This window comes from Bolinopsis microptera, chromosome 10, assembly GCF_026151205.1.
Source record: "Bolinopsis microptera isolate Bmic1 chromosome 10, MBARI_Bmic_1.0, whole genome shotgun sequence".
In the NCBI taxonomy this organism is placed as follows: Eukaryota; Metazoa; Ctenophora; class Tentaculata; order Lobata; family Bolinopsidae; genus Bolinopsis; species Bolinopsis microptera.
In genome coordinates, this window is record NC_087081.1 from 6,817,793 (window position 1) to 6,843,698 (window position 25,906).

General features: G+C 37.4%; 3 protein-coding genes across 3 annotated transcripts in view; 1 reads left to right on the forward strand and 2 right to left on the reverse strand.

Moving 5' to 3' along the window:
* Nucleotides 1-2,546, reverse strand: part of LOC134821814 (sodium/potassium-transporting ATPase subunit alpha-1-like) — a 29,596-nt gene extending 27,050 nt beyond the window's left edge. Inside the window, 3 exon segments of the mRNA XM_063832601.1 lie at nucleotides 1,415-1,543; nucleotides 1,662-1,712; nucleotides 2,430-2,546. Of these exon segments, the coding sequence (XP_063688671.1) occupies nucleotides 1,415-1,543; nucleotides 1,662-1,712; nucleotides 2,430-2,444 (195 nt within the window). The 5' untranslated portion in view covers nucleotides 2,445-2,546.
* A 2,587-nt stretch (nucleotides 2,547-5,133) lies between these two features.
* LOC134821557 (uncharacterized) lies at nucleotides 5,134-8,277 on the reverse strand. Its single transcript, XM_063832262.1, has 6 exons — nucleotides 8,179-8,277; nucleotides 7,892-7,958; nucleotides 7,462-7,784; nucleotides 5,707-5,859; nucleotides 5,296-5,543; nucleotides 5,134-5,160 (listed from the first exon to the last, which is right to left on the reverse strand). The coding sequence occupies exons 1-6, from the start codon at nucleotides 8,219-8,221 to the stop codon at nucleotides 5,134-5,136; spliced, it is 861 nt and encodes a 286-aa protein (XP_063688332.1). The 5' UTR covers nucleotides 8,222-8,277.
* A 5,314-nt stretch (nucleotides 8,278-13,591) lies between these two features.
* LOC134821870 (uncharacterized) lies at nucleotides 13,592-17,789 on the forward strand. The gene is made up of 5 exons (XM_063832680.1): nucleotides 13,592-13,725; nucleotides 14,538-14,640; nucleotides 14,776-14,897; nucleotides 15,053-15,244; nucleotides 15,424-17,789. Exons 1-5 carry the CDS (start codon nucleotides 13,664-13,666, stop codon nucleotides 16,907-16,909), a joined length of 1,965 nt encoding a protein of 654 aa, XP_063688750.1. The 5' UTR covers nucleotides 13,592-13,663; the 3' UTR covers nucleotides 16,910-17,789.
* Nucleotides 17,790-25,906: the final 8,117 nt, after the last annotated feature.

Here is a 25,906-nt window from a genome sequence, read left to right on the forward strand (position 1 = left end):
GTCATGTGTACATATCCAGGACCTCATTGTGGAAGATCCCGGGTAATACCCAGTCATTATACCTGCATCCCCCCGGACAGCTCCACATATCCAGAAATACAATTAATTATTACTGCTCCGCCCCGCGTCACATCTATTATCTATGAACTGATATTCAGTCTGATATGTACATAATAACTCGCCCAACCACACACTGGCTACAATCAGACCAAACCGGTCTTAGTTAAGGGTGTATACTGTATAACATATCACACCGGCCTGGAGAGGCCGATATAATCCAACGGAATGTATGATTAAAATTTATGGAATTATTGGAATTAATTCCTCAGTAATTGTGTATTTTCTGAAGATTAACAGATGGATTATGGCCTGGATTAGTTGAAAGAAAAGAATGCCACATGATAAGTTCCTTGACTATTTAAAATGAGATATCGGCACTACCTTGTAAAGCTAGCTTCTTCACAAGTAGAGAACGAGAATGAGGAAGATGTACTACCTTACATGTGCAGGATCTCAACACGTGAAGTGTTAGAAACGTAAGCCAGGTTTAGTTAGCAATACATGAGAGGCTTGCGTAGTGCTCACTTAACGATACCGATCTGTCGACAGTATACTCTATTAGCAATGGTAGTTTATTGAAATCTAATTGTAGTTTCCTGGAATTCTACATTCAATCCTACTTACGAAAATTTACCTAATACGTTATGTTCTATATCAGAATAATTATGCCGAATATTATGTGTGCACACCCAGGTTGCCTGCAGCCGACAGAGCAGAAAATAGCGCAAGTGCCATAGACTTCACGAAACCTTGCTAGTACTTTTCACTAAGAAAATAGTCTGATGTCTCCCACTGCAGTAGGGTTGTGTTTAATGGTACGGTACTTCACGTTTAGTTATGGCTAGTAATACTACTTCTCTTTTGGTTCTAGCTTTTTACAGACTAATTACATCTGTGCGTGACCCAATACTGTGCCCACTTCAGGTTAACAATGCAGATGTGGAATCTTTTAAAATTAATTATTCTAGTTAAATCTGAATATCCTTTGTTCGGCGAAGTAAGATTATGTGAATATTACATTTATGTGAATATTACATTTAACCTGGCACTAATCCCTACTTTCTGGGGACAATCAGCCACAAAGTCAAGCAGTATAATTGCTATATTAATAGATCTCCTACTTCTACACCCAGAATGTACCGCTTCTGGCTCGGGATAGCACTAGAAATTGGTTACACGTTGCCACTGACCATCTGTTTACCGTCTAGATTGCAAACCTAACATCTACTGGTTGACGTAGGACAGGGCCACTTCACTAGTGTGTCTTGGTCTAATTAGCTATGAAGTGTTTCACGTGTGTACGCTTGTGTCGGCGAGTGATGACAGAGTAAGAATATGCGAGGTTAAAACTTACGGTTTCCACGTTTGTTTCGAGACGTGTGCACACTTCTTCCCATGATATCCTGTGCCAGTCCATGTCCATCTCCTTCTTGAGATCATCTAAATCCTCGGTCTTCTTCTCCTTCTTGTTCAACTTTTTAAACTGAAGATTTAAGGAATGTTAAGAAAGATTTTTTTAAACGGAACTGAGATAAAGACATTTTATAGTGAATGAAACTGAAGAGTTGTGAAGGAAATGGTGAATGTGAAGATGAACCGACTTCCGGTGAATTTGAATCCTCGTTGGTATCGTGAAATTCTTCTGTGATGTACTGGGGGAATAATTGAATATGAGTAATCTGAGTGGCTCATGCGACTTAATTAAATTTACAAGGTAAGTGGCGATGGGCGATAAAGTAGAAAAGGTTAATTGAGTTAAAACCGAATAATCCGGTCCTTTTTGAAAAGTTTCTGAGGGAATAATAAAATAAATGAGGTTATCTGTAATGGATGGCTGGAGAGAAGAGTGTTAGTAAACAATGTTAGAGGGCACACTATTCTAATAACGGAGTTTAACGGTTCTAGTTCTTAAGGCGAATTATTTGGACGAAATACGAAGTGGTTAATACAGTGATGCATCTAATCTAAGGCCAATTATTGGAATTTAATTTCTGTCCGCCACGACGTTATTGTTCTGAGCAAATAATTTCGGGTCCGCGTAATTTGAGACAAACTCTCGCTCCATTTGAAGTTTAACTGGATATGAGCTCTAAGTTTATGTCTTGCAAGCGCTCAGTTGATTCCACGATTCATTTTATTTTGTACGACGATAAATACAAAATTTAGGACGAAACCAATCGCTGGATTGTGATTTTAAGTGAGGTTTTCTTAGTCAATGAACTTTGAGAACGTCTCTAAGAAGTGCATTTGGTGGAATGAACGTGAAGGATGTGGCCAAAGGCAAAGTAATACTGTAAATATAATATGTGGTTATCGGAATATAGCTTAGCTGAAAGATAATTTAACATAAATTCCCGCCACAAACTTACCCCATCTTTCCCCATGTTGGCGAAACGTTATCAGGAACCGAGAGTTCCTTTTACACGGACCAACTGATAAACCAACACCAAATCCAAGAAAAACTTCGTTGTTCCAGTTAAGGGTATTTCTTTGTGTATAAAATGTACCCTACTCTTGGATAGACAAAGACGGGGAAGACGAAAAACTAGTACCAAGGTTGCTGTAGGGCGAGGAGGAGAGTACCAAATTAAATGGCTTTACTCCGCAAACGATTTTAAAACATGATAAAACCTGTTTTATGCGCGGCGTAAATAATTCATTTTACACCGTGCGCGCTATGAATCCAGGCTAATACTCCATTTTTAACATCCAATAAATCTGACAGTTAAATGATTATGAACCTCAATACCCTAACACAATTTCTTAATGCCTAAAGCTTTACCAGTTACCATACTAGAACATATGCCAAAGCAAAACCCCAACACGTATTATAGCTATATTGTATATATACGGCAGTGTTAAACAAGGAACTGAAACCGAGGGGTTCCGTTTCAGGCCCTTCACACTTTGTTTAGTTGTCTAGTTGAAGTTCTAATGTACCGTCACAATAGTGACTTTAAATATATATATATTAAGCTAATTGTTACAATATTAAAGTTTTAATTTTTAGTACATAAGTTACTGGGCGGCGCTGAGGCTAGCTTGCCATTCATCCGCAGCTTAGCTTAGCTGATAATAAAACCTATTAGCCTGGCTGGGGTCCCCAAATAAATGTATAGGTTATAATTTTCATTCTCGATGCGGTCACAAATTTGAAATTATTAATTATGCAATTTTTGTTCAATGTTTTAATATTATAGTTTTTATTAGTTTTAGATCATAAATACATACATATCAAAATAATGTCATTGTAAATTAGCATGCCTGGAATTGAATGCTTAATTTTCATACTATACACAATAATTAGCTGTCCAATTGTTTGTCCATAATTTAATAAACGATTATATTATTTTACTGCATACTGGGCCGCGCTCAGCCTGTCATTCCGCCGAATTTTTATGTTTATGAACATGATAGTCTGAGGTCCCCACGTAAATATAATTTTACTTGCCCAGAAATATCACGAGACCTGAAATTTTATGGGTTTTCAGCCGGACAAATATAATTTGACATAAACCCAAACCTCAATTTTAACCCCAAACTTAGCTTTACTTGCCTCACGTTATAGGCCCGCCGCGCCGCGCACTCGATCGTATGAGTGCGCGGCATGGCAGGCCATATCTGATATCGTGGCGATGAGGAACACGACGTGAGACAACCTGAACCTAACCTGTAACCTTTAACCTATAACCTGATTTCAGCCTCAGCCTCAACCCTCACCCAAAACAATTGAATTCGCGTTTACTAGCCTGCACATCCATGCACCATGGGCAATTTAGATTTAGAACTACAAGTACAAAGTACAAAAAGTCAAAAATTAAAAATAGCAAATTTTAGGCTTGTACCTGATATTTTGCCATTTTTGGCAGACTTAGAACACTCGGATTTCTTCTCATCGCCATGATAAACTGAATAAGACCAAAGCTATGATTAGGGGGTGCACCATAAAAATAAACTTGCTCGGATTTAAAAATTTTTTGTACCATTGTTTTCTAGAGACTGTGAGAATTTTCACAATACCAAATTTGTCATACCTTTTTGGAAAGATCAGTGAGTTTCGCCTAGGTGCCATATTTGATGGTGCGCGGCTTTTGGAGCAAAATTAGCTGTAAACAGTAAAAGTCGCGAAATTTTACCAAATTCGTTGATTTTTGTCGTATTAATTGTGAATTGGATATATCTTCAGTTCCTTAAATGAGATCATTCTGAAAATTGGCGACGACCTTCCAATAGGGCTTTCACAACTGTCCGAAAAATTTGGTGGATATCGGAGTTGATATAGTGATCAAAATGGGGCAAAATACGCTGCTTTTAGCTGTAACATAATGTCTGATGGTCGGATATGCTTTAAACTTTTCGGACACCTTCCTTGTAAGTCTATGAGTAAGCTTACCAATTTTGTTGCAATCGGAGGTCGGGAAGGATACTTAATATCTATTTGTTTGAAGAAAATTGTGCTGGCCGAAATTAGCGCTAAAAAACCATCCTACAGTCGGCACGCGCGGCTCACTGTCAATGGCGCACTATATACCTACTATGATGATAATATTGTAATTCAAATTGTTATGGCTATGCCACAAGGAAAAAAATAACACGTGGCCAGGATGTTAATGTTTTTCTTACCGAGTACTTCATTGTAGGGCGGGGATCGAAAACTAAAGTAAAGGCTCAATGTCGAATTGAGGTCGGATTAATATTAATATTATCAGAATTCAATAATTTGACTACAGTTATACTGGGAAGGCGCTGGTTGCCTGTTCATCTCAGATCTCAACACAAACAGAAATATGCACAAACAACAAAACGAGAACAAAACGTCAGCCTGTAATTATATATGCAGCAGTTCTAGAAGAACATGCAAGTACGTGTAGTAGTGTGCAGGATACTAGCATATAAATCTAAAATATCTGCTTGATATAACCGGTCAGATTTATGCTGATAATGGTTTACATATCATATTATTTGGTTAAACTGTTAGTTTTATTGGATTGTCAGTGCTGAAATCGGAAAATAAGCACGCTAGCGAGAGGTTTATTAAATTTGTACGCTGAATAAATTGTATCGTCATTGAATTCAGTTAGCCGTTATCTTATCCGCAAACTGGCAAGCTGAATTTTAAATTATTCCCACAAGCAAGGCTTACGATCCCGACAATATAATGGCTAAGGTTACAAATTCAAAGAAATGACCTATGAGATAAAAATTTATTAATTTGTTTAAGATTCGCTCACCTACCAATTTTCCTGTCCTAAGATATAGGTCTCCGAATGCAATCTTCTCCTTAGGAAACGAGTTGATTCTCCCGGACTGCCTTATCCAAAATGAAGCCACCTCTTTGTACATGTGCATCAAACCAAACCGGCCTTCAGCAAATGTTTGAGCTAGAGTATCAGCGATGGGGGTGGCACAGTTCTCACGTTTCCTGAATACTCCCGAGTACCAACGGGAAATGAGGCCGGGGGACGAGGTCCTCTCCATTTGGTCTGGAGAGTAGAGGGGTGTGATACGAAAAAGGGATCTGGTTTTTATCTTTCGTTTATTATTTTCATTGAGGTTTGGTTGAGGTCGATTCAATGGCAATTAAAATGGTAGAACTAGTTACATATAAAGTTAAATCTCTATTCTTTTTCTTTTCTTGTTACGAACCGTGTTTCCCTGGCTGAATCTTTGGGGCTTCCTTTTCAATCTTATTGTTAACAGATGAGTTGTTATCTGGAGTTGAAACCTCATCGTCATCAATAAACCGGGCTCTGAAGGTTCTCGGGAGAACGTCCACTATGGGCCACGTTCCGAACAACTCTGAAGGAACTCAGTTATTGGTTAATTTTGTTGAAGCTCTGACATAGTTGTACTGTATTCAGAGTTCGTGGAAGGAGCCGTGGTTTTGACTTGCCGCATAAACGTCGTGTCCGTCAGGATGCGGTATTGTAATTTCATGTTTCAGGTTCTAGGTGAAAAAATAAAGTTCTGTTGTAAAATAAAAGTCACTCTCACACCTCCAGACTGATTCACAATCACATCCTCGTGATTTGGAAAAGGGGGCGCTGATGGAGAAAGGGCAAGGCTACGTTCGGAGCCGGACGAACCACCCCCAAATTCAGGGTTGATGGCCGAAATATAACTAGGAGGTTGATCGCTACTTCCCCGCCTGTTCGAATGAATCATTGACATATTTAGTTATGCGTCAGTATCAAGTATGTACTGTGAAAGCCAGCAAACTAAATATACGACGGGAAAATTAACGGTACAAATATCAGAGTTTCACGGTACAGAGAATTCTATAGTATGTAGTAAACACTAAAACAGCTGCTAATTACAAAAGATAGTGGTAAAAGCTGCACTTTATCTTGGAGCTTATATTCCTCTCTAATTTAACTGAAAACGATGAAACTTGTTATCACGTGTAGTCACGTGTAGTCACGTGTAGTCACGTGTAGTCACGTGTAGTCACGTGTAGTCACGTGTAGTCACGTGTAGTCATTTGTAGTCACTTGTAGTCACACATGATTTATATTTATCAGGTAACTTTCCTTTTTTAAATCTGTAACAGTTTTGCCAAGCTTACATGATAAGGCAAATAGTATTAAAGTATACCTTATCGGACCTTATTTGGACGGACATTAATTGAACGCTGTAGGCCTTAAGGTTCATCTTAATGTCCGTTCAAATAAAGTCCGTTCATTTAAGGTCCGTCCAAGTTAAAGTCCTTTTTTTTTCAAAAATTCGAACTGTTTGTCCAGAATATGACAACTATGAGAACTTTATTGTGCCGTAAGTTAACGACGGAAAGGTTTTCCTTGGTCTGCCGGAGGCACAAAAAACTCTACTAATATATGAAGTTTTCAAGGGGCACTTTGCGGAAAAGTCAACGAAATTATGGCACTCAACAACATTTACATAGTTCATGAGCTAGTCCCCGCCAACATTACAAACTTGTTCCAGCCTCTACATATATTACGGTAAATCGTGTTGCCAAGGACATTGTCTATTAGACGAGACTAAAGAGTTTCTCCAATATAAAATTTATTTATAGATTGCAACAGCCCTTAAGCGTTTGGTACATCGACTTTAATTCTATTTTAAGTCTATGAGTATTGCTGAAAGCACAGTGTAAGGCCTACACGGACCGCCTCTAACTAGCCAATCCCTGTTTACATGCCGTGTAGACTATATAATTATCTGCACCCGGGAATTGAAAACTGCAAAATCTTGCAGCTTCGGGAAATTAAATTACCACAATGATATCAGAGTTCAGACTACGCAATATGTTAGTCAACGAAAATAAATCCCATGGAAAAAGCGCTCTTGATGAATCGCTAATGACAATTTTAATGTCCGTCCAAATAAGGTCCGATAAGGTAAAATACAATAATATGTGGTTTTGAATATTATTTGTCCGACCTTGTTTAGGTGCTGCTTGTCTAGGAGGTGACGGTGTTTTTGCCATTTCTCGAGTCTCAACCAGAACCTTCCCTTTCTCAATTATAGGACTGAATTCCACTTTTGGACGAGATTTGGTTTTCTTTGACCACTTCAGACTGAACTCTAGTTTGTGTTTAGGTTTTGGTGGAGTTACTGACTGTTTGGTAGTTTGGATGACAACCTCAGGGCTCTCCAACAACATCACATCTGAGCCTGTGTAATTGTCGTCATAGTAACGAGAGCAGGAGTCCATGGTGAAGGTTGAGTTGGTGTATGTGGAGTTTGAATAAGTGGGGGATAAGCTGAAAATAGCGATTGAGAAGAGATTTTGAGTATTTGGGAAATGGAAGAAATTTTAAAAAACACGGTAAGTCGAGATACGCAGTAAACCGGGACAATACGGACAAACCTGTCAATGTCTAAGATATCTGGAGTTTCTGGCACTCCGACATTCTCAACTAGCTCCAACAGCGACACTGTCGAATAGTAAATAGTTACTGTAGTTACTAGTTACTATAGCGACACTGTCGAATCAAACAAGAATCAGTCTCGATGAGTCTTAAAATTAAAGCTTGAATCAGAATAATTGATCATGAGGGTGAACTATTTCTAAAATCCTAGATTCTAAGTACTAGTAGTTCTTATATTTGGAAGGAAGGATTTTCAAAATGATGCTAATAGTGGTGGACGCTGCACCTGAAGAGTGACTAGGGAGGGCAATGTCGTAATCATCGGCCATGATCAGTTCCCCATCTTCACTGTTCACCTCGTGCTGGCAAATCACAGGGAAAATTACAGGAAAAGATTTGAGATTAACTAGAACAATGCAATGAGTTCCCCATCTTCACTGTTCACCTCGTGCTGGCAAATCACAGGTAAAATTACAGGAAAAGATTTGAGATTAAGTTCCCCATCTTCACTGTTCACCTCGTGCTGGCAAATCACAGGTAAAATTACAGGAAAAGATTTGAGATTATGATTTGAGATTAACTAGAACAATGCAATGATAGATTGAAAGTTGGACTGAAAAGGGCTATAATTCACCTTATCCATACTCTAAGAACTTATCGAGCCAGTGGCACATCGGAAGAGAAAATATAGCGATCAAAGCTTTCAATTTCAACGTGTGAACAAACTGAAAACAATTGCGACAGTTCTAAGGAGGCACTGAATTTCAACAATACATCACCAAACGCAATTTACTAAAAGTGTGAACTGATAATTTGAAATGCCACATTACGAGATCTCACTTTTATAGAGCTGAGAGCTTGTCAGCTCATCACGGAACTGCGTTACTTGGTTTCCATGGAAACTACAGCAGACATTGTAAAACTGTTTCCAGAATGATACACGTGAATATTGTAGTATTGTTTGTGTAAAGTTTGTATACTTCGTAGTGATATTTTGTTGTTTTAAGATGGCTTCATATCCTTTTATTCTCGTTACTAGTGTAACCCGTGCCTTCGGCCGGGACTTTACTGTCACAGTTGCCATGTAAAAGTATACAACCGCATTATATATTTGATATCACGCATAACGCTGTCTTATGAAAGTATGAAATCTCCCTACAGTTGAAACAAAGCGGCCGCAAGAGTGAGCTCTAAGCTTATAATAATTACGTGGGGCTAAACTAATTACGGTACATGTTATCCTCCTCGTTCTCTCTCCCATCCATTTATGTCACATTTCTGGAACAAAATCATCAATTAAACCACTTACCACCGGCCGATTTAAAAAAAATTTGCGTATGGGCTTCATCAGAGTTTTGTCGGCACTATACCGAAAAAACCAGTCCCGTAACTATTACCGTTTTTTTTGTATAACCGTTCGGAAATTACACACAGACACACAGACACACAGACACACAGACACACACACATTCTGGTGTTATTAAGTTGATTAAATTCTGCGGAAAGTTTTCTAGTTTTGTTTGTTTGTTTCGAGTTCTAGAACATTTGTTTATTTTGCGGTTAGTAAGATTGCAAAATTTCTCCTACATTTTGAGGTTTATTATTATAAAACTTTCGTTATAAGAAATATCCTAATTGTATCAACAGCCTTTTACGACGATAGGTAGGAGGCAAGAAAAATCATGTATCAAATAAAATAAGATGAAATAAATAGATTTAAATAAAAACAAATTGGATCAGAATATCCAAAAACAAAAATGTAACAATCCCGTCCTTCAAAACTTGAATAATAATAAATAACCGTATAAATTAAAATAATACATACTATAAAGTCACCCATGGTATGCATAATGCAGTCACCAAGAAAGTCAGTCCATACTACCCAGTAGTAACACAATCACAATTACGGCCCCATCAAATAAAATTATCAAAATCTGTCTGATAATAATCACAAAATTCTTACTGAATCCTAAAAAAGAAAAATGCTTTAAAAAGCAACCACTAAAACCATACCACTAACACAAACTCATATCCTCCGACAACCGCGTCCAACAGTTGCATGCTCGTGAATAAAAAGATCCGCCGCAAGTATTCTCAGCCTCAGTAGACTGTCCCCGATGTAGTGAAGGACTGATTTGTTATTTCTTAAATCCCCCACAGTTGAGGAGGGGTAGTAGTTAGCACATGACTTCAGGTCTCTCAGTGGAGTCCCGAGAGATGCGGCGTGGACTGCCAGATCGTTTAGGAGAGGATGTCCTGGAAACAAAATAGCGTCAAGTTTTCTATCCTAATGTTGAAGTTCTGTAGAGTGGTGGGAGTTTAAAATCTCTTTGTCGTGATAACACTTTTTGTGTCGTTTTTTTGTGTTAACCAACCAAAACGTTGGTGTTTAATGATATTCCTATAAGTCTAAATTTAGCATAAGATTCCAACACATAAACCAAAAAAATCCATAAACTGCGCTTACTTTCAAGATTTAAAAGGTTAACTTACTTAAAATTCTGTGGAAAACAAAAAAGTTCCATATACTCAATACTGTACTTACTGGTTCCTAGTGAGATTATGTTAGTTGTAAGTTCAATAAGGTCCATCATAGTCCTGGCTTTATCTTGGAGCATTTCTTCAGATACTTCTACAGTCTGTTTTGCTTTCCTGAAATATCAGCCGGATTAGAACAAGCACAGTACGGTTGGAAAACTCAAATAAATTAACCACTGTTTCACATTTTAATGCTGGCTAAACTATTAAACTATAATTATAATTCTAGGATAGCCTTGTCGTCCTCGAATACTGGAAGATCTGGTGAACTCAATTAATGACTTGAATTTTTACGAAAATGCGGCCATTTCAAAATTCAAAAGCGAAAACCTTGCTTCGTGGATCATGCTATGTGAACATAAAACATGAAAATTAAAGAAGAAGTAAAAGGGAAAAAGAAACTACTCACCATGAAGCGGGGAACCTCGAAACAACGTCCAATAATTTAGTGGAAATTTTTGTTTCCAAATTTATAATAGCTTGCAAATGCAAGTGGTTCCGATTTGAGCAAAGTCGGTTACTGGCCGCAAGTTGGAATTGGAGGATGATGAAAAAAGCAAAAATCCTAATCATTTTCAGTTTGATACGAACTATTTGACGGATTGCTATCGAACTGATTTAGGTGTTTTTAAAATGATGCAAATGATCGCTACTGTCTGCATTAGCTTGCCACCCCTTCTTATATAGTGGCCTCAAGAGCGCCAGCTCTTATATAACGAAAGTGCATGATCTCAGCTTCTATTTTTAGACACTGCGCACATAGTTGAGGTGGAACGGCTGGGGACGAATCGATTGATTTCGGGGTACCATTAAGATGTATGAAGTAAGATGCGTGCTGCCATGAAACCATCTAATTCGATCAAGTGTCAATTCTGCGAAAAGAAAAGGAAGCATCATTATAATTTGAGTAAAACTTTCATTCAAATTTCGGATTGTTTCTGGATAGACTCAGTGAAGACAGATTCTAATGGAAATAAATAGCTAAATAACGTATCACTATCGATATTTCTACGTCATAATCACATTCTCAATAAATTTATTTAATCGTACAAGTGAAAATAGTTATAAAGCTATTTCCACAACTACTAATACTATTAAACTACTATCAAACTATTTTCAAAACTACAATTAAATACATATAGAATCTGTCTTCACTGAGTCTATTCATGATTAACAATCAGAAATTTGAATGAAAGAAACGTCAAATCATGCGACTCAATAATTATGAACAATACACGACTAAATCAGATTGAGTAAAACTGTAATACTAATACTAATGGACATATTTTTTGAGATCCGCGAGTATACTTGCAATGAAATTCTTCGACTCTAAGTTCAAAATTATAGGTACACTTTCGTCAAACCGAATCCAAACGTAGAATCAAACTAAAATTATGCTGATTTCGTTATAACTTTATGATATAAAATATTCAGCTCTTGGTAAGTACCTCTTTTCAACTTCAAGCATCGATCACATTCTGTGAAATCTTATTATGTTTTGCAAACAAGGGCTTTGTTGTGGTAATATGTTGGAGAATACTTGCTTCATAAAATTAATATTTTAACACTTGGTACCACACACCAACATATCATACCTTATTTCTTAGCATATATGACCTGCCTTAGGTCACTGTTCTTAATTATATGTCAAGGAGTTGGGAGTGAACAAATTTAATGAACAGATTTAGCGATATAATTATAAACACTTAGAATATGTTTTTGTCGACATTTTATTATTTTTGGAAAATTAATAAAACTTAAATAATAGTAATATTTTTTCGCTCTTATGAGTTAGTCGATCATATTCATATTATTTGATAGTTTGGGACGAAGTGTGAGTCTCCACTCAGTTTTTAAAACAAATAGTTGTCGACGTTTCAGCAGAATCGGCACACGCCTTATTGTCATGGAAGAGACGTTACAATAACTTCTTACATAACAACAAAATCATCCATGCTGAATAATTCGTTCGTAGGAACCGAGGCTTTTCTTGATCCTCTTATAAATAATAAATTCATTTTTCTAATCAAAAATTGTATATCGCACCTATGTCATCCATGACTAAGGCGTGTTCCGAAATGTCGACAACTATTTGTTTTAAACACTAAGTGCAGACTCTCACTTCGTCCCCTATAAAATTAAAACTTAAATAAATGGCCGGAAAAGTTGCTTAAAATAATAAGATAATGTACGACAATTATGTATTATACTATTCGACTTCGACTTATACTTATAGCTGGAACTCTTCATCCTCTTCGTTTTTGTAAATTTCGATATCACCAAAAATAGAAACGGACCCCAAAATAGAATCCAAGCTTCTCATCCTTGATTAAAATTTTCCACTTACTTTTAGTTTTTACCGGGTTTGAGGTTGAAAATACTTGTGGTTTAAAAAAGTAGACTTGTATACTCTTTTAGATCCTGTTTCCATAATTTTGTGGTAAAATATCAAATTTTTGTTTTTGAAAATATTTTTTTCTGTGCAAAAATAGTAAGCTTGTTTCTTTTTTTAGAATTTTCAAATTTGTTAGGTCAGATTAAGGATGAAATAAGCGACTACATGAATAGTCCGTCCCTTTGAGTAGGGTCATATGTCGCACCCAATATAAAAATGTATTCTGAAAGAGATTGTTCATGGAGGATGTGTGACCTTGTAAATTCCAGTAAATCATAAAGTTTTAACTTTAAAACTTTTTGTCGCCCAAGCTATTTCTGCCGGATGAAGCGATCTTCTCACCTAATTTAAAATGTCAAACTACTCAAGACTTAGCCAAGCCCCAAAATTTCTGAAAATATTGCAGATGAAATCACATACGATTTGCAGGAAAGGGTGGTCAACAAGTAGTTGTATTAGCTATTTTAGGGTTTAATTCCTGCAAAGTATGCACATTTAGTGACTTGATCATTTTTTCTTGCGACTAAATCACAAACTTAGGTTTATGATTTGATGAAATTATTACTTTAAACCATCAAACTATGTTAGGAATTAAATTATGAAATATTTACAGCAAAAACCAAATCTTTGATCACGGCCATTTTTACTTTGATATCACTTTGGCATCAGTTAGAGTGAAATGCTTTAACCTATCAAAGTCGAGATCGCACAAAACGAGGAATTTTTTATTTTTACTTTAATATGAGGGATATCTCACATCTCTTGTATAATCTAGGAGTAATAAAAACGGGAAACACTTACCTGGTAAAAATGGCGGCAGCTGATCTTGAACCGTGATATGGGAACAGCAGGAGGTTCTTGGATCTCATGGGTCTACCCCTTCCAGAGGTCTCATTCAAGGTAAGGGGTTTAATATGGGTTTACCCCTTCCAGAGGTCTCATTCAAGGTAAGGGATTTAATATGGGTCTACCCCTTCCAGAGGTCTCATTCAAGGTAATGGGTTTAATATGGGTTTACCCCTTCCAGAGGTCTAATTCAAGGTAAGGGGTTTAATAAGGGTATACCCCTTCCAGAGGTCTCATTCAAGGTAAGGGGTTTAATAAGGGTTTACCCCTTCCAGAGGTCTCATTCAAGGTAAGGGGTTTCAATAAGGGTTTACCCCTTCCAGAGGTCTCATACAAAACCATCAATTAAACCACTTACCACCGGCCGATTTTTAACAACCTTAATTATTTGGCTTCGTCAGAGTTTTGTCGAAACTATACCGGAAGAACCTGTTTCATAACTCTTACTGTTTTCTTGATTAAACCGCTCGGAAATTACCCACAGACAGACAGACACACGTCTTGAGATTATTAGTATTGATATGTGTACGCCACAATATTACCCGTCATAAATAAACTAAGGTAGTCTGGGTAGCCACTGTGAGGAGGTTTATATACCCAATAATAAGCCTTAACAGTTAACAACTGTTGTGAAGTTCAGGCGACTATTAGCACGTACCACGTCATGTTGTGTAACATAGGAAACTGAGGTAAGGGACGCGACTGCAGGACTGATTTTTGGCCTGGACCTGGGCTGGGACTAAAAAGAGGTACTGTGTGCTATAGTACTCGTTGTCTATAAGTTTACAGTTTAGAGATGATTTACCATCTTGAAACTGTGAGCGTTTTTTGGTCACCGAAAACAACTCCTAAAACGTTTGGTTCAGGTCAAGTACCGCATCAGAAGTGTCGGAGTATTTCAGTGCAAACGACTGGACACCAGATCCTAACAGAAAGACTGTTTCTTGGGATGAAGTTAACTTTGAGAAGGTCAGAAATCTGCTTCTTTTGAAAAATTTTATTTCATATTCCTTACTTCATTTCAGCTTTCAAAATGAAAAATACTTGTTTGTTGTTTCGATAATATTTTGATAATTGAAAGAAGTTTCATCGAATACTTTACAGGTTAGAGTTTTTAATGGTTCAGGAGACCAAGTCAATCTTGTTAAAGTGGTTCCAAGTCCGCCACCTCGGTCCGTTAAGAAGGTGCCACCTCGCCCAAAACCTGAGCTCCAGAAACAGATCAGGTAGAAGTTCACAAAATAGTTTCTAAATCAGCCCTGTTGTGACCACAAAGACACCCAGTACTCTACTATCCTTATTTTACATTATCTTTGTGATATTTTAAGATACGGTCCGGTTCTCATTGTTGTTAAGATATTCTGACGAATTTTATTTTCAGAGGATTTACAAAATTACCCTTAAAGACAATTGAACGTAGAAAAAATTCGAAAAAGAAATGTCCACCAAATATTCGCAAAAAGCACACTCCAGAGAAATATTTTATCGACGAGATGAATCGTATTGATAAATTGGTAGAAAGGGAAGCTTACGGAGTGTCTAAATACAGGGTTATCCATCAAAAGACATCAAGGTTATCTCATTTGTTTGGTTATCTGACAATTCCTTGTCTCCTGATTTATTTCTAATCACTGTTTAAACCAATAATTTCTCAAAAAGATTTGATTGCCAGCGCGCAACAGGGCATTCTTATTGCTATAAGTTAAAGATACTAAGATTATGAGCTGACTGTGATATTGTTCTATATTTCAGGTTTGATGTATCAAACTTACCATCTGAGAGTGAGATTAAGGGAGGAACACTAGATTTCAACCCAAAACTTGGGCCTCTGCTTTCAAAGTACGAGAATCTTAAAACAATTTCCCTTGAACTGCATGACCGGCACACACTGCAATGTGAGGGACTCCAGAGGACCAGTCCTGTCCAGGAGATAGCGGATGATATCTGCAAGGATTTACAGGATATGACATATGAAAATGAGAAGGTTGAAGCGAAGAGCAGTCCCCAGGAGGAGAACGATGTTGAAGTAAAGGTAAACACGGACAGTCCATATGAGGTTAAGGAAATATCGTTACAAGCTCTACAAGAAGCCGGCATCAAGCTGATAAAAGTTGAGCCTGTGTACACCACAATCAGTGCTCTTCACCTAGGAGAACCCTCTCCGGAGACAACATACTCACCGGACACAACAGATTCTCTGGAGACAACAGATTCTCCGGATACAACATATTCTCCAGAGACAATAGACTCACTGGAGACAATAGATTCACCGTCAGATAGCGATAGACCCTCAACTCCTACCACCACCCCACGTGTCACAGTCCCCATTGCCATGTCCTTTAATAGTGAGGACACTGATATGTTCGAAGGAAAGACAGTATCGTTCAGGGACACTACTGGTAAGGGCGAACTTCACTCAGTATTCTGCTATTCCGGGTCGGAGGAGTCCCTTGCTTTTGATGCTTCCACTGTTATAACGCTGCCGAGAGAAGTTGACGAGCTCTCTGATATTGAAATAGATTTACCTGACTCAGAGGTTAGGAATACTGGCTCAGAGAATATAAATCCTGTTTTGGTAATGACTTCTGAAGATGTGATGCTGCAGCTGGAAAAGGATTTTGTGAACATTGGAGACACTATGGAGTTTCTATTAGACTCAGCTCCTAAATATAACGCTCTACCTAGAAGGATTCGTCAGGACTCTTTATCACAAACTAGAGAAGATATAGTATCACTTACTAGAACCTGTGAGATAACAGGTAGTGTCGAGATTCTTGGCAATGTTTCAGAAGAAAAATCATCGGTTACAGCAGAAGATCTACTGGTTCAAGAGGAGAAATTAGGTGTTTTGAGTCATGAAATATCCGAGAAAAGATCGCCAGTAAATGTGTCGCCAGTCAAGGAATCTTCAGGTGAATCTTTGCTGGAATTTTCAGCTGCCGTAGATAGTGCTGCGATAAACTTTACAGAACTAGACTTACCCCTAATTGAAAAAGATACGTCAGAAAAAATATCCGATGCAATTGTAACCAAAGAAACTTGGCCGATCCATCCTGCTAGTGCAAATGTAAATCCTGCTGTTTCCAGAATAATTCACGATTCTTCTCATTCTGAATCTGATGGTTTTAACTTTGTGGAAGATAGTAGTCAACAAGATACTAAGTCAGAAATGGACGGTTTAGAAGAGGGGAAGGAAGATGGTCTATCAGAATCAGCAACTGATGTAAGTTTTCACTAAAAGCATCGTTATCAGCAATAACTTTAATTTATTTTCTCATTAATATGTGTCCTGGAAACATATCGACTGAAAGTTCTATTTGAAAGAAGTTGGTGCTTTTATGTTACTTTTATGAAATAGAGTTCAAGCTACGGCCGAGCGTTTAACAGAACGTTTGAGAGAATGGGCTCTTATAAATGTAAAACATCCATCATACATCATAGATTGATTTGTAAGAGATTGATTCTGTCTCATATTTTATTTGAAATACGTTTACCAGATATGTCCCTGGTTTTGAAACTTTGGCCGAATAAAATAAGTTTGGTATAAATATTTCTGTTCTGTAATTCACCTAAATGCATATTAAAATTATTCCTCGTATTGTCTGAACTCTAAACTTTAATTTCCATTTAAATATCTTAAGCAGAATTAGCTTGCCAACACTGAAATAAATCTTTATTACTAGAATATTCTTAACCGAAGATTGAAGCTGGATATGCCGGGTAAATTTTCATAGTCGGTATAAGATATTTGACTGAAAGTGAAAAACGATCCCCAGTTTGACCTGGTACACCCTTGCGTTGAAATGATTACAGGAAGTTGACATCCAGATCCTTTCAACAAGTTGATCAACAGTAGACAGCTCCCCGGATGGTCGTGCGTTATTTTATACACTGAGTCTGAACTGTCTGGTTAACCACAGACAATTGTGAAGGGAGTAGTGGAGTTGAGTTAATGGAGTTTACACCCCCGATGATCCTTGGGTGCTAGTTTAGTTTAAACACTATGTAGTCCAGTTTTAGTTTTATAAAGTGGTCGGTTTGCTATGTTTGATGGTTTGGTTTGCTCTGATCAGATAAGTCAATCCCTTTAATTTTATTTCATTTTATATTTCATTTTTAAATAGATATTTTGTAAGTATACTACTTCTCACTAACTCAACGCCAGAAAACAAACTCGAAAAAATCAGCTAAAATCAGTTGAACATGCCACTCCATGGGCATGACTAATTGCATTATTCAGATCACTTAGTGACAGTATAGCGTCTTCTTGACTACTCATATAGTACTCTGACCATTACTGGAGTGTCGGTGGAATCCAATAAACACGACACAATAAACAGTGCTTTTATTAAACATGGCAGGGTTTTAGCAGCAATATCTTGTCCAGCAAAGGTTGCCGCTTAACGTCGTGTAGTAACGTATCACCTGAAGTCAGCTTGTTCTTTGTTTCGCGCAGGGCCGTTTAGGTTTTACAGACTTAATAGTTGTCGTCCACGTCACTTTTTACTGACAAGCAACCTAATAATAATAGCATGGCGAGTAGTCCGTGATAATAAACCTAATATAATATCTGAAACCTAATATAATAGCTTAGCCTTAAATAATAGCTTAATAGTCCGCGCGTTATTTTTGCACACGATGGTTGCTTCAGCACATTTTTTGATACGCCAGTACCATTCAGTTTGTAACGTCATAATGTTTTAGATGCTTGTAATTACATTCCACCGTAATGAGAATTACAATAGTGACTTTACTATAAACACAGTAGTAGCACATACCACCAAATGCCAAAGGCAAATAGGTACAAATACTATGTACAAGAGCTGACTGAGGCGGGTGAAAGGGGATGTTAGATGGTTGCTGAAAATTCCGTTAAAATGGCTGATAACCGACTAATAGCAACAGGCCTTTCCACCCATTTCGGTCAGCTCCTTGTTTTTAGGAAAATCTTAACAACTCTCTACCAGTGCTCTAAGTCTTACAGTCGACTAAAAGTCGACGTTTACTCGTGTTTTAGCCGGCTAATAGCCATGAGTCGGCATTGTACCTATTTGTCCACCAAATACTTCTCCAAAATAAAGCTCGTTAAAACGTTTCAAATGACCTAATAGTTGCATCGTCCACGTCCTTTTTATTTAGGTTTAACTGACCTATAAGTGACCTTCAAGTTGTCCACGTTATTTTTACCCTACAGCGCCAGCCTATCTGTATCTTCTAATCTTTGACTTGTGTTGTAGAAAATGTTGTACTTGTAGATCCTTTTGTAGAACAATAATTAAGCCTGAGGTCCAAAGGTAAACGTCGATTTTTGGGGATGTGCGAATATCATTTAGTTTATAAGTTTAAATCTAATCAAATAACTCAAATTAGAATTTCAATGGAACAAAAATTAGGAAATTAATAATAGAACTAAACTACAAATTTAATACACTCACGTTACACGATATCTACGTCATTATAAGTGCCCTTATACTTTACATGCCTTGAACTAACTATTACTAAAATTATGTTTAACCGACTCATATACTTATTATCCAACATTAATATCGAATATTGGCCTAATACCACTGGTTTGCATCACAACCTAATGAGTAACGACCCTCTATATCCACTGGTACTTGTACAGGTCTCGGATGTGTGGCCTCGGAAGTGTGGCCTGTTTGTTGGGTATGAAGTTATACACCATCCTTGTTATTTACTAATACTTTCTAATGGTGCGACATTTGCTCAATTTTAACTCGTTGTCAGCTTCATTTGGTGGAAACGTGGTTACTATTGTACTACTTCTACTACTGTTTCTCGTCTACTAAATACCAGCTGAAGGTGGTAACAGCTATATTAGCTTGAGCCCCCCGGGGATGGAGTCGTTATAACTAATTTTAAATAAAAACAATTTATGCTTGTCCTACATTAGATGTCCGGCTCCTATGTTAATAAATACTAAGATGGTGAAGTATTCGGTGGTATGTGGTAACTACTACTATTGTGTTTAGATATGAGCTATTTTATTAACTTGAGTAGCCCCGGGGGGTCGTGTCTGGTGTGGGTTCAGAGTTTTAAAAACCAACTCTACGTATAAAGTATGAACATTGAACATCCTCTGATGGTCCGCGGGTTTTGTTTTATTAAATATCATAATGGAGAGGTTTTTAAGAGCTTGGCTGGAGCACCTGGTGCCTACCGAGTGCCTGGTCTCCGCTATGTTTAGCAGTTAGCACCAGTACTTACTTACTTGATTAGGTCTCCTCAATCATTTGAGTGGCCTGCACCAATGAACTCCCGTTTGTGACGTATCATCTCCCTCCACACTCCAGAGTTTGCGGTCACTAGCCATCCCACTCGCTCCTTCTAGGTCTATGTCAGTGTTTCCTGTAAGTGTTTCTAACCCGATCGAGCCATCTTATCCTAAGTATTCTCCTCAAGCAACGCTGATGGAACACCTCAAAGCGAAGTGTAATGTATGGTGTTCAGGGAGGTCTCAGAATCAATGGTAAAAATAATGAGGCTATGGTCATTGGTAAAGCAACCTCTCAACGGCCATACACGAAAGAAGCCACAGTGAACATCACTGTTGAAGACACGCCAGTGCAGCAAGTTAGTGACTTTACGTACTTAGGTACAATTATTTCCAGCGACCGTGAGCTGTCAGCGAGGATTCAAAAAGCTTCCGGAGCCTTCAATCAACTGAGTAATATATGGAAAAACCGCAACATCCAGTCTTATACAAAGATCAGGATTTATAAGGCAGCGGTTTTGACAATCACAGTGCTGGCAAGCACGACCGGTGCATTTATTGTGGGTATACTATGTACCCCCTTTACTATTATACCCCTTTACTATTATACCCCCTTTGGTACACGTTACAAGCCTCTTTCGTGCACGCGAAGCGTGCACTCCGGCCGGAGGCGGCGGCCGAAGGCCGCCGCCTCCGGCAGGAGTTTTTCAGGCATTAAGACTCATCGGAAGTCGTTCAGCAGATTTATTTTTAGTTCAAAACATTCTAATTTGATGTCAAAGATGACAGGAATAAAAAATAGTTATGTTGAGATTTTTAAGAAATTTGCATAAAATACTCGCCAGCACTGTTATACGAAATTCGGTAAAAAACCCAAAATCGCCATATTCAGGTGCCTTAAAAACCATGTTAAAATCAAGTTAGAGATCTGAAATCTTTCAGGGCGTCTAGACGTTGACCAAATCGACTGCAAAAAAAGTTTCAGGTTTCAGGAACATCGGGAAGTGGGTTTTCTAGAACCCCTGTTTTACGACAGATTGTCGTGATATCTATCTATATATATACATATATATATATATATTCAGGGATAGACGCTTTGCCAGTCAATTGTAGCCTGTATTTAATTGTCCATAGATTCAAAAGTATAAAAGATACAGCCATTTCCGACCACAGGTCTTGAAAATAATTGTTTACACTTTAGTTTACATTGTATAAACAAATTATTTGAGGTCATGAACACCCCTTGATGACGTCATCAAGTTAACCGTTTTTAAAACTTGATTTTTGACAAAGTAATAACTTTTAAAAATGATTTTACACCATTAAAAAGTAATTTTATTCAAAATCTGAGGAAATTTTCATCTTAGATAATTGTTCAAGCATTCTGAAAATCTACCGGAAAGTTTTTCTAGCTTGCTCCTTCATAAAGATATTCGTCATTGAAGTTTGTGCTTTTTTGAAGAATTATTTTATAAAAACGTCAATTTTGCGATTTAGTATTCTCTGGTGTTGGGCCATGCCTTGGGTTGTGGAGCTCAGTTCTGCTTCCTATAGATATAAATTGTGCATTAGGCTAGTTTTAAAGTTAAAAATCGGAAAGTTGCACACGTGGGGACACGCCCAAATTGATAGAAAATTGATAGAAAATTGCTAAAATCACTGAAAATTGCTGTTTTCGTCATTTTCTGTCAACTTTAGAGTGCCGTTGTGATAACAGTTCTTCTTGAAATACTTTAAAACTTTGCATGCTTATCAAGCTATATATACAACAATTACATGCAAAATTTTACGGCGATTCAATATTGGATGCGCACGCAACGTCCGCTCAAAGTTTGCACGTGCGAAAGGTGAGAATTTTGCTCATTTGTGATTTCCAACAAATTCTGCTTTGCCACGACAGTTTAATGTCATTATAAATGAATTTAATGCCAACTTGAATGAGTATTAAGTGGCATATTCAGTCAGTGATCGACCGATATGCTTACCTAAACACAAGGAAATGTTTTTAAAGGAAAAATTTCGAAATTGTTGAAACTTCCTCCTTATTAATGAAGATATCAGTTTATATTTCGACTTTATAAAGTACCCTGACATTATAATCAAAAAGAGATGATATTTGACCAAAACCCATAATCATGGGTAGAGTGGACCGCTGCCAGTGTCTCTCTTTCCCAAACAAAAGGAAATGATATTAATTTGATTGACCGTTCTCAAATGCAAAATGATACCGAGAATGAAATCGGTCGCTCGCTTTTCCCATTCATTTACAATTGTAATAGATTAAGAAGAACTACCCAAAGGCAGCTGTACTCAGCAATAAAGATTCAATAAACTTCAGCTAATTCAATAAGTAATAACTACCACCCTTACCCCGAAATACTAGGTATCGACCCGAACGCAACCCAAAGAGATTTTTACAGCATCTGATTGATGTACCTAATCAATCGAAACTTATTACAATCCGTAAGCCGTGAATGAATGGGAAAAGCGAGCGACCGATTTCATTCTCGGTATCATTTTGCATTTGAGAACGGTCAATCAAATTAATATCATTTCCTTTTGTTTGGGAAAGAGAGACACTGGCAGCGGTCCACTCTACCCATGATTATGGGTTTTGGTCAAATATTGTTATATGGTAGTGAGGTTTGGAACACAACCAGGCACCATGTAAATCTGTTGATGAAGTAGGAGTAGGAGAGATCGTTTGAAGCTACCGGCAATAGCGCAGACAGCTTCTACAAGCTTGTAAACAACAGCAATTGTTATTGAAAACCTTTGTTTGCACCTCGACTTCTTATCACGTTTTTGTAAAATATAGTGAGAAGGAGCTGCGGTTTCGTAGAATCTCTTGAAATGTTGCTTTTACTTTTACATTGAGTTTGATTTTATAAAACTTTAACCGCAACCGCTGACGTGTTTTTCGTTGCCAAAACGTCACTGTACACTGAGGTCAAACTGTGATAAAAGGATCATATATTCTATAATATATTCCTCTGATCTGATATTTAATAGGCTTGTTGCTACTAGTGAAACTCTTATGATCCGGATTATATCATAGTTTTGTGGTTATCTTTTTAATTGCTTTTTACTGTCATCAGTCATATCCTTGCAGCCACGATTATAGTGGTCTCATGTTTGTTATGTATAAAAGATAGACAGTTGTCTGAATTTGAAGCCGTGCTAGTTTTGTATAGTGTTAGGTAATATTTTATAAGTAATAATAAAGAATTTATTCGTTCTTTATTGTGATATTTTTAATTATTTCTTGTTTTTTTATCCTTGCATAAGTAATATTTAAACAAAAATATTACTTATATATTTTTATATTTCTTATATTGTTCAGTGATATTTTTTAAATATTTTAACGTATATGAAGTTCTAGACAAAATTGTCTATAAAAGAATAATTAAGGCTGTTTAATTATAAACCAACCTTAATAAGAAACCTTATCAGTAATAGAGACCGCATCGCACTGCAGCGAATATCATAATAATATATCTTCTTAATGATTTCCTACTGCCTAATTCTCTGTTATTAAATACTTATCCAGCTTCATGTTTCTAATTAAAATCTTTCTTACAACCAATATAATGTTTCTTACAATTTGAATTAAATCTCAACGGACAAATAAGAATTGTAAAACTGTATAATATGGAAGCTGAGGCTCTGTAGACGTAGTCCAGTTTGTACGCTGACAGTGTTCTCGACTTTTCCACTGCAGACAGACAGCAAATTTTCATGTCTGGATTGCTTGCTTGCGTCCTGTTCCCGATAACTTTTCACAGCTAATATGGTCATGTTGTTATGGTAACATTACCATATAAGGAATCAGGGGAAGATTGTGGTAGAAAAGCTGGACTCAGATGATGATAAGTATGACGGTGCCAAACGTATCGCGTATTTCGCGATAAACTTTTTCCGAATATTTTAGATATTTTCAACAATCAGTGCGAGGGTACTGCGCATTGTCACAATGCGCATTTGTCACACAATGATTGTGTGACAAATAATAAATTTCCAACACGTTCAAACACTTTACTATATACTTTAAAAACACGTACCTACATTACAAACACGTACAGAATGCAGCACTGAGGAGTTAATGGACCGTGATATTACAACAACTCCAGTTATAACACCAGTTATAAATATAACACTAATCAGAAGTGTGTTCTGGAAGGTTTATCGCCTGAAGACTCACTTCACCCAAATGTCGACACCTGGAACTGTTCTCGAACTGTTCTGCCGCGGATCTTATTGCGACCGCCAGAATTGTCGGCCAATGAAATGCCAGCAAACAGAATTGTCGGCCAATGAAATGCCAGCAATCAGGCCATGTGGTGGGTTTAATCACAGAGAGTTTTAACGTTTGGCGCTATAATAGTCGGCTGTTTTGGTCCCACTATGCAGCCTGCAGGACCCTCTTAGTCAATCTTAAGATTTTGTATTTTAAAGTTTTAATACATTTTTAAAAGATGAGTTAGCACAGTTGAACAAACTGATTTGGTTCCAGTAGGATATGGTTCACTCTAACCATTGGTTAAGTGGAATCCGAATGTTCAATTCATGAACTTGTTAAAGTTTGATATAATAGTCACGACAGGTAGTTCTTTCAGAAGTTTTTCTAAACATATTTTCACGATAACTATAAGGCCATTGACCGGACCAGCATCAATCTTGTATTGTCGTTACGTAAATGGATTCCGCGGTGGAAGTTAGGTGTTTATGTCAATTTCCATAACAGTCAAAAGAAAACATTGTACCGGAGCCGTGCGGTCTGATTAGTAAAATTATTTAAAAGACCCAATCCAAGAAATAAAATAAACTTGGGAACTTCGATCACAAGTGTGGACGATTAGATTTTAAAAAAGCAATTTTTCTATCTTCGCCACCTCAGCCACCGTAAACGTCCCCGAAACAATTTACTTTAGCTGGTTGTGCATGATTTGTGTAAACGTTGTTCATTCGTAAACAAAATTGTGATCTGCATTTGTTTGTAATCTAGCAAAATTAGTCAGTTACACATTAATGCTTTGTTCTTAAGTCTCATTTTCAAGGAAAAGATTCGATATAAATTTTTACCATTTCCTGTTTTAGTTTACAACCTTTATAAATATAATTTAACAAAATTAAATCACCAACCCAGAACTCTATCGACCACAAAAAGCCAATCCACGTAATCAAAAGCAGTTGGCACTATTTCAGCCATTAGTCAACACTATGAAGTGCAATTCTTGCCAGGATAAGCACAGTTAATTTCCTCCTCTGCTTTCTAACTAGGACAGTATAGGACTACTTGTACGGCTCTAGGGAATAGGTGGCCTAGTGGTTAGAGCATCCGCCTTCTGCGCAGAAGGTTCAGGGTTCGAATCCCAGTGTCACCTAGTCTAGGGAGTAGCTAAGGATCCATTGGATCTATGCGATCTCCTCGGTCGACTCAGCCGAATGATAGGAAACTTAATTGAGGGTTAAATGAGGTGGGGTACCCGTGACCTGTTAAAAGTTCAAGAAACTTCCTAGGATACCCCTTCAGTGCATACTGTAAACATAGTGCTATTAACTATTAACTATTAACTATTGTTCAACGGGCGGGCCAGACCCTTTTATGACCAGACATAGCTTTATTTTATAGAGTGGAAATCCTTGGGTGGAGCTATCAAAGGATTCGCTCTGCGGGGCCCGGTCAGAAGTCCTTCAGCTCGGTTTAGAGTTTTAGGCCAGAGACCGGTGACTACATTAAAAGAAAATAAGGAGAACTAGACAAATGTATCTTCTCTCCAGATTGGGATGTTTATTTTTTGACCCGGCTTGCTTTGAGCTAAGGTTTCTCGACTATAGTTTTATAGTTTAAAAAAGATAAAATTACAGAGAATCTCGTCAACTTTTCATTCTAAGTTTTAACAGAGTCCACAGATTCAATAGCAGTGGTCCTAAATTCTCACTGAGAGATGCACGTTCATTATTTTATGATTAGTGTATTGCAACTGTTGCTTGAACAGT

Coding starts and splice junctions, on each gene's coding strand:
- LOC134821557 (XM_063832262.1), bottom strand. CDS start 8,221: ATGGCCGATGATTACGACATTGCCCTCCCTAGTCACTCTTCAG. Junction 7,959..8,178: donor CCTCCCTAGTCACTCTTCAG/GTGCAGCGTCCA, acceptor ACTATTCGACAG/TGTCGCTGTTGGAGCTAGTT. Junction 5,161..5,295: donor ATCTTAGGACAGGAAAATTG/GTAGGTGAGCGA, acceptor TCAGCTTGCCAG/TTTGCGGATAAGATAACGGC.
- LOC134821870 (XM_063832680.1), top strand. CDS start 13,664: ATGGGAACAGCAGGAGGTTCTTGGATCTCATGGGTCTACCCCTTCCAG. Junction 14,641..14,775: donor ATGAAGTTAACTTTGAGAAG/GTCAGAAATCTG, acceptor AATACTTTACAG/GTTAGAGTTTTTAATGGTTC. Junction 14,898..15,052: donor GAGCTCCAGAAACAGATCAG/GTAGAAGTTCAC, acceptor TTTTATTTTCAG/AGGATTTACAAAATTACCCT.